Source organism: Larimichthys crocea, chromosome XIII (assembly GCF_000972845.2).
Source record: "Larimichthys crocea isolate SSNF chromosome XIII, L_crocea_2.0, whole genome shotgun sequence".
Classification (NCBI taxonomy): domain Eukaryota; kingdom Metazoa; phylum Chordata; class Actinopteri; family Sciaenidae; genus Larimichthys; species Larimichthys crocea.
In genome coordinates, this window is record NC_040023.1 from 25,789,595 (window position 1) to 25,798,068 (window position 8,474).

The 8,474-nt window shown below is 41.3% G+C and overlaps 1 protein-coding gene across 2 annotated transcripts in view; it reads right to left on the reverse strand.

Moving 5' to 3' along the window:
- ube3d (ubiquitin protein ligase E3D) overlaps nucleotides 1–8,186 on the reverse strand; it is a 14,490-nt gene extending 6,304 nt beyond the window's left edge. Inside the window, exons 1-9 of one of the 2 annotated variants that reach the window (XM_027286073.1) lie at nucleotides 8,058–8,186; nucleotides 6,330–6,541; nucleotides 5,762–5,852; nucleotides 4,004–4,223; nucleotides 3,400–3,472; nucleotides 3,243–3,321; nucleotides 2,585–2,693; nucleotides 1,474–1,640; nucleotides 873–972 (exon numbers count right to left, since the gene is read on the reverse strand). In XM_027286073.1, the coding sequence (XP_027141874.1) occupies nucleotides 921–972; nucleotides 1,474–1,640; nucleotides 2,585–2,693; nucleotides 3,243–3,321; nucleotides 3,400–3,472; nucleotides 4,004–4,223; nucleotides 5,762–5,852; nucleotides 6,330–6,541; nucleotides 8,058–8,080 (1,026 nt within the window). In that variant the 5' untranslated portion in view covers nucleotides 8,081–8,186 and the 3' untranslated portion in view covers nucleotides 873–920. Of the gene's footprint in view, nucleotides 1–872; nucleotides 973–1,473; nucleotides 1,641–2,584; nucleotides 2,694–3,242; nucleotides 3,322–3,399; nucleotides 3,473–4,003; nucleotides 4,224–5,761; nucleotides 5,853–6,329; nucleotides 6,542–8,057 lie in introns of those variants that run through there. The other variant, XM_027286074.1, reaches the window with a different exon arrangement.
- Between the last annotated feature and the right edge of the window lie 288 nt (nucleotides 8,187–8,474).

Consider the following 8,474-nt stretch of genomic DNA (forward strand, 5'->3'; position numbering starts at 1 on the left):
AGTTTGTGTTTTTGGGTGACTAACTTTTCAGTCAAATAATAAATCTGTTATCACTAATGGAACAAATATTAAAGAAATGTTTATTTTGAGGTACACATTTTGCTGTCCCTATTTTTATATGTTAAAAAGTGATTACCACTGATGGAAAAACCAAAGCTCAAGGTTGCCAATCGGTTGCCAATTTCTCAAAATGATTGCCAATGACAACTTGGCAACCCTTTCTCTTGAGCCCTGAGGAGAATATTAAATACAGGTAGGCTGATATATTGGTTTGGGCGTTTACACCGGCCGATATCAGCTTGATATCAGCATTTGTATCAGCTGATAAGTCACAAAGAAAGTAAGAAATTGTAGCAAAGAAAAGCGGAATATGTGAAAGAGACTTGTAGAAACGGTGTCACTGTTAGACAGTTTGTCCACCAGAGAAAGTGAAAGGTTTATTTTTCACCTGTAAAACGTGTTACTGTTAGTAAGAGAATGAAAACATTTTCTTTGGGATAGGGAAAATCTTTGACTGAAATACCACCATTGTATTTTGTGTCAGTCTAAAACGTCAAGCTGTAGCAATAAACAGCTCCAAGGTCTAAAACTGTATTTATTTATTTTCTTTTTATCTGATTTCTGTTGGGGATTGAAATAACCTCTGCAGTTTGAAACAATTCATACGACCAGTGACGAAGTGAATTTCAGATCTGTTGATTCTTTTTCAGACTTGATAAAAACAGTCGTGGCATGTTTTACCAGGACACAACTTGCTGTGCACCTATGGTGAAATGGTTTCCCATGTATCACTCACAGTAAATTGTGCCATTTAAATGCATTCTTGCTGCTTTGATTGAGAAGACAGGCCTCCCCCCTTTCATGTGAGTATTTCCTCTAATTACCCTCTCTCTGTCAGTCAGCCAGCCGGTGGGGACTTGTCAAAATTGTAGAAGCATCACAACTTCTCTGTTCTGCTTTCGCTTTACACGGCTGCAGGGAAGGAGAGGAAGAGGAGGAGGAGGAGGAAGAGGAAAAAACGCTGAGTTCAGTTGAAAATAATGAGGGTGGAAGGCTTCTCCACTGGGGTGCTGCTGTTCTGAACATGGAGAACCACATGCAGCACATCCATCCACCTACACCTCTCTAATGCATCTCAAAAAGGTACACAGAGCCTCGCTCCAGTCAAAACAACATCCCCTGTATGTGCAACAAACGCGAGGCGATAAACACGTTTGATGGCAATCTTATGCGCAAAATAACAGACAATTAGGTCTGAGCGGGCTCCTCAGTGCAAAGTGTTCAATTAAGACCTAAAATCTGTTCACTCAAAGACAAAGCAGTCTTTCATCTCTCGCAGTGAGCCGAGACAGTTGGTGATTGAGAGGCTGCGTTGGAAAGATGAAAGGATAAGATTAAGAAGAGGAAAACAAAGATAGAAGTGGGGGGGGAGAGGGATGGGAGGTGGAGGATGCGGTAAGTGTCCTCGCTTACTCTCTCTGCTGGGTGCCTTCGTGAAAGCAGGCGGTGTAGAGGAGTTTGAGAGCTCTGGCAGCTCTGGGTGATGGACTGTGAAGAGCGGGGGAGCCGATGGACCTCTCGCCCCCGACACACATCTCTGGGACTGACGCTGTGATGGAGTCGCTGTTCAGCAGCCAGAGCTGCAGGAGGAGCGGACAGGTCACACTCGAGATACACACATGGGTGACGCAATCACACAGCCTGCCACGTAAACTCTACGGGTCCACTCATGCATGCTGGGGTTATTGTCATAATGTGCTTTTAATGACCCTCATATTTTGCTTGACATTGTTTTATTACTTTTAATACTTCATGGATTTTCCTAATTGTAAGAAAATTAAAGTCTGCTACAGAAAATAAAGCATCACTTTCCAGCTGTAAAATGTTTTTTCTTATGCTTTATCTTTGTGGCTGGTACTTTACTATCATTTTTCCTCATGACACTGAGGAAGTAAGGCTGTCAACAAAACACAAGGGTTAGAGAGCACACCACCTCTGACATGATGCAGCATATTTGCTTTTATATTCATGGAAGAATTTGGTCCATTTTAGTCCAATTTCACAGAAGATTAATTATATAGTTATTGTTATACATCTTTAGTGAGGAGTTTAAGGTCGGCCAAGAACATAACTTGTGGAAAACTGTAATACTTTGGACATTTTATATGGACATATTAGCAAACAAATGTTACTTGCCAGCTTCAATTAAAATGTTATTGATACTGAAATACACACACACACACACACACACACACACACTCAAACTTAAATAGTAATAAAATAGTACTCAAAACTACATTATGAAAAGGACAGTTCTGTCCAATAATATTTTTTTTTGACAACTGCAATCCTTTTTTTGCAGCTATTTCTGTTTTTTTAGCCACTTGTAATAATCCACTTGTAGCTGATTATAAAGAAGCTAAAAGCCTGGCAGTATGTTCAACAACTCTCTATCACAGCCAATCAGCTTTTCAGATCGCTTCAAGAACCTGCCACATCGCCCTTTTCCAATTAACCAATAATCGAGTAGTCTATTTTTACTAAAATGTCATGGGCTTCTCTGATTATGGGAGTTCATTCTTACCAACAAGAAGGCTTTTCCATCAGGAGTCTGGACAGAGAAGTGGAAGCTGCTCAGTGAGTTGGACAGCTCCAGCAGCCTGGCTGCTATAACCCTCTCCAGGAAGACAGATCTGTCCAACGACAATGTTCATTCATTTACACATTGAGTCTTTACAGAGCACATTAACATTCAGTTATTTAACCTCATGCACTCACAGTAGGAGGTATGGATGCCACCAAGGTAAAGTTATGATTTACTTTTTATGCCTGGACCTGAAGTCCAATAATGCAGCCAATCATTGCTCATGGACAGCAGAAGCTTTATAAAAATGGAAATTCAAAAAATCTGCTAAAAAACAAAACTCAATCAAACAAAGTGAGACTCTGATGCTCATGACTAATCTTGAAATTATTCAGCACTGTGGGTGGTTATTAAAATGTTTAATTCAAACTAACAATTGTAACCTTGTAATTATTTTTGAAAAAGCCTAAACAGAGCTAATATGCACCATTCCCCAAAGTTTTACCAAAATCCAATCAGTGGGTTAGACTGAACATACAAATTAACTGTTTTGAAGTCTTTTCTGCATCTACTGCAGATAACAGATACTTTTTATTATTTTTTCCATATGAAATAATGTGCTTCAGCAGTAATTGTCACCAGATTAACAAAAACCTGCCTGTTAAGTGAAGCTTCTGGCTTTCTGTCTCCCACAGCCGGCTCCACCACCACCTGTGTGATGTACAGCTTCAGGGTCTCTGTAAGATACAGAGCAAGGCTCATATACACAGTTATGAATTATGATTATTCTAAAAATCTATTACAGCGATGTATACCTGGTGTGACAGCCTCTCCCAGGACTAACGAACAGCTCTTGCAGGAGATGAGTGCCAGTCTGCGGCAGGTTTTCTGTGCATGACGAATGTAAAAACACAGAAAATCAATCAGCACAATATGCACCCATCTTTAACTCGGCTGTTTTAAAACCACCACTGATAGCCAGTATAACCATGACAGAAGACTGAGGAGGAGGAGAGATGGTGAGAGATATGTGGCAGGCAGTTTGTCATTTGTTCTCCTGCTCTTTCTATCTGCTACTCTCTTTTTCTCTCAGTTTCACTCATGCAACGAGTGCCACTCGTGCAGAGAATGACTAATAGAAGAGTAGGGAGATCAATCCTTGTCTACAGAGCGCCTGAGTTTGACTTCACTGAGGCAGCTGTCTGAGGAGTGCCTGTCTGTGTGGGTGAGTTTACTGTATGATATGACTATGAATCCAGTTTTTGCCTTTTTCAAACAAACATGTGATATAGACCAATATGTGCTTCCACTTCCTCACTGCAGCCAAAACACACACATCTCAAAAATCCTCAGTTTTTTTAGGAGCGCCAAGTGGCTTTGTCTTTGAAAAGTGTTTGTTTTCCTTTGCACGTCCCTCACCTTTGGATCTTGACTGTCCTCTGAGCCAACAGGGCTCACTTCGTCTGTGAGAGTCTGTTCACAGCTGCCATCTCTGGGTAAGAGAAGGAAGGTGTCACCCAGTAAACAATCCTCTGCTCGGGGTAGCAGCTTCTTGGCAAACGGATCTGGGTGGCAACACCAGTCGTCCACGATGGTGTTCCAGTTGCCATTAGGGAGAGGAAGAACTCGCTTAAACACTCTGATGAAGAGAAAAAAGCAATTACAGGTTTTCTCTCTATTATCGCTGTGTGATATCTGGAAATTGTATCTTTTCCATTAGTCCAGAGAAGATGGGAATACAAAAGAGAGAAAACAGACAGAAAGCATCTGAATGACACCAGACACTGAGGAGGACAAGCCACTTATCATTTGTTCCTTAAAATGTATTTTTAAAGATGTAACAGAGTCTTTGAACAAATCGTTTTCTTCACATTGGACGTTTTGTAATCTTGTAATTCCTCTGTTTTACATTGTTGTGTCTGGGTGAGAGGCGGGGTACACCCTGGACAAGTAACCAGTTTAACACAGGGCACATAGAGACAATCATTCAGACTCACATTCACACCTACCTCAAAATGAACCTATTAAGTGCATGTCTTTGGACTGTGCAAGGAAACCGGAGTACCCGGAGAGCACACACAGAGACATGTGCATGCAAACCCAGCCAAGATTTGAACCAGGAACCTTCATGTCGTGTGGTGACATGGCTAACCCACTGGAGCAATATTAGTATTTATTTGAATTTTAATAGTTTTTGAATTGAAGTCCAATATTTACTCTCCTTTCAGTTCTATTTTGGGTCTCACTAACTCCTGAAGGAAATATCTTTAGTGGCTAAATGCTCCACTAGCTGGTCGCTAACTTTCTCTGCCATTTGGCGATGGGCAGGTAGCGTACAGTGGGTAAGCTGATGACTGAAAATAGCTTCCTGCTGCTGAAATGAGGTTGATGAGAGCTGAGACTGAAGCAAAACAATTTGGGCCCAATTTGGGACCAAAACAATGAAGGGAACTGCACAGTTAGGTGATACCACTAGTGACCCCTTTCCCATTACATGCCGTCTTCTGACCCATTGTTAATATAACATCACTGATTAGTGCAGCTTTAATACAACCCGTGTTTTAGTCATTCAAGTGAAGCACTTAGTATGGACTGTTTTAGGCTATGCAAAAACGTTCAGAGGGATCTTTGTGATGGTCGCAGTCAAAGGCAGCATTAATACCTCTGAGCAACCATAAAATGGAACATATTGCTGCAAAGCATAATGAGCCATAATGTTGTTGAAATTATAACTTCCCTCGCTCCAAGCACTTCTGACATTTTTACTTTCTCCAGCCCCAAAAATAAGTTTTTGGCAACTTTTAGTGGGTTATTGCTGTGAAACATAGCCAGAGGCCAGGGGTCTCTGTAATGCAGCTATTGCAATTTTCAGAATGTCACATTGCACACATTGCTGACCAGTAGAAGCTATGAGCTTAAGGCAATAAGAACAATACCACCATCCAGCTGAACCACTTCAAGGTAAGAAACACAATTGTTTTTAAATAGGTAGCGCCACCCTTTACATTACACCGAGTCAGTCAGGCTGACAACTGTGGACTCCAGCTCCATCCATCAATTTTTCTTTCCCAGACTGGGTCACATCATCAATAAACACCTCGCTCCTCTTCCTGCGGAGGAGGCTGTAAATAAAAACCCATTTCTGCTGATGCTCTTCCTTGTCCGCCTGCACCTCACCTGTCCTCGAGCAGCCTGGTCATGCAGCCTTGGCAGTAGAAGCAATAAGTCTCCTTTGCCCGGAGTGTCTCCATCACCCTGTCAGAAGCCTCTGTGAAGGCAAACAAATAAATGAGTCAGATTTGGTGAAAGGATGGTAACCTTGTACTACAGAGCAGAAAACCGATAAAACACTGTGTGGCTTGGCTAGGAAGCGAGCAATCAATCTGATTGTGATTGGATTTGTCAATGACTGTCCTTTGCTGTAACTTCTTCTTGTGCCGGGAGTGACTCAGGAAATACCAAAAGATGGAGTTTGTGGATATTATGTAAGGTTCACTTTTGATGAGATCAAATCAAAGGAGAGTATTGTCTTGACTCTGTTGATCAGTTGCTTGTGGGCTGTTGAGGATCCCAAAAGCAAAGAATTTACACCTTCACTGTCTCAGATGACAAAGTGACTCAATCCAGTTCTATTAGAATAGACAGCGTGGCTCTAAATAGCCACCAAATGACTGTTCTGGTCTTGGCACAGAGGAGTTTAGTAAAGCAAAGGGAGGTTGCACACCATAGTTGTCCTGGACGTTACCTTCATTGGTGCTTCGTGTGACACTAATGCGCAGTCTGAAATGCAGCTCCTCCCCGCAGGATTCCCCTGCAGGTGTGGGAATGCAGGACCCCTGCTCAAAGGTGACTCCTTCTGGCAAAGTGATGCTCAGCTCGCCCCTGGGAGTCCGAACCTGAAGAGAAGAATCTCCACCTGTAACGACCACATCTGCAGGACTTTTGGCCACGTCTTTCCTGGAGAGCAGATACAAGAGAACACACAAGAAAAAGAATACAGATAAGCTTAGCAGCTACCAAGTCACTAACTCCAGTAAGTCAAAGCTCCCAGCCAGGAAAAAGGCCCACATACAACGCTTTGTTCACAAAATCACAACTTTTGGTTTTTAGGCTTTGCTTTTTGTACAGATAAAACAAAGAAGATATAATGTTTGAATTATAGAGCATTGGAGGTGCTGCTAGGTGGATTTTGTTATCTTCAAAACAGAACCAGACCAGCCGTTTCTCCACGTTTACAGCCTTTATGTTAAACCACAACTGGCTGTTGTCTTACATTCAACGGACCGACATCAGAGTGGTACCTCTGTCTTCTTATCAACCTCTCGGAAAGAAAGAACAAGCAGATTTTCCAAAATATCCACCTGCTCTTTTAACACTTCTGGATACATTATGTAAGTTAGTTACAACAAGTCAATATCTTTGGGATGTTGACTTGTTGTCATATAAATTATACTTCAGATTCAGTAGGATCTGTAATTAGTCATGGTCTCAATACAGTGTTTAATTAGTTAGCCCTTAGTGCAGAGCATAGACTATATGAATATAATTTAATAAGATATTTTTATACATGCTGCAGAATAAACGGTCGTTTTCTCAGGTCCACTCTGTGTGGAGAGATATCATAATATAAAAAAAATAAGTCAACATTCATACTAAAGGAAAGAACTCTGAGAAACACTGCGACTATAGCACCTCTACCTCCTGCTGTGTGCTGCTGTCTCAGCTGAGGGAAAGTACTGAATAATGACTGAATGAGTTCAGACGACCACAAGCTGAGAGCAGCGCTGCTTTAAGTGAAAACAAACTGGATACAGGCTGAACAGCTCATGTTGTTATAAAGATGTACTCCAAGGAATTTTATTACACTTCTATACTTTTCTTTCTTACAGCATTAGAAACATAGATGGCGTACAGTTCTACTGAGAGTTTATTTCATTTTCACCTATGAGAAATGTTTAACTTAGTTTTGTGTACGTCTTCACTCTCAACTTTCAGACCTATATCCAGTCGTACAAAATGCAGCCACGAGTAGTAAAGAAGAAGATTTCTCCCACTGTGTGGTCATGTCCACAGTTACCTTCCACACTATACAGTACAGTCAGTGCTTTGGGTGAGAGGAGAGGACCAGAGCTCATTTTACTGCCTGCCAAATCTCATTAACCCCATCTAGTGAGATTATAGGTGAACTACATCCACCCACAACAAGCAGTGGTGCCTATATCAGGGTTTGTCAAAGAAGACAAATAACTCTGCCACTATATAAATTAGAAACATTTAGTGCAGTTAATTAATTTGTATTACTAAGAATAATGACAATATGAACAGTTCTTTATTCATATAGCACTGTTCAATATAATGTCAGGCTGAACCTGCTGTGTGTAAAGCGGCGCTTGCTGCATGAGCTTCTGGTTATTATGTGACCTTAGTAGAGTAGAGTTGTTTTTTTCTTTCATCATGACGACTTCATACTCACTTGAAACAGCACAGCATCAACATGCCACCAGGCTGAAGTCAAACAAGCTACATGTAATGTAATATATAAACACCAGTGTTGGAAGAAGCAACATCACATGATAAGAAGCTCAATAGACTTTTTTCAGCCATTTTGACTTTAAATAGCAGGGTCAAGACAGGTGTTTCTAATGATACTAATTAAGCTTCCGCTCTATTTTACTGCAGTGGAAACTTTCCAGTGAGCCAACATGCACCACAGCAGCACCCTGACTCTGTTTGACCTGAATGGAACGGGACTAGTTAACCTTAACTAGTATCATTGGTAACACCTGTGACTAGTTCATGTCAAAGCGGCTGCTGTGACAAAAGGTCTATTACAAGTAGAACTCTAGAGGGTGTCGTTTAGCTCAGTCGGTAGAGCATCCACCCCATGTAC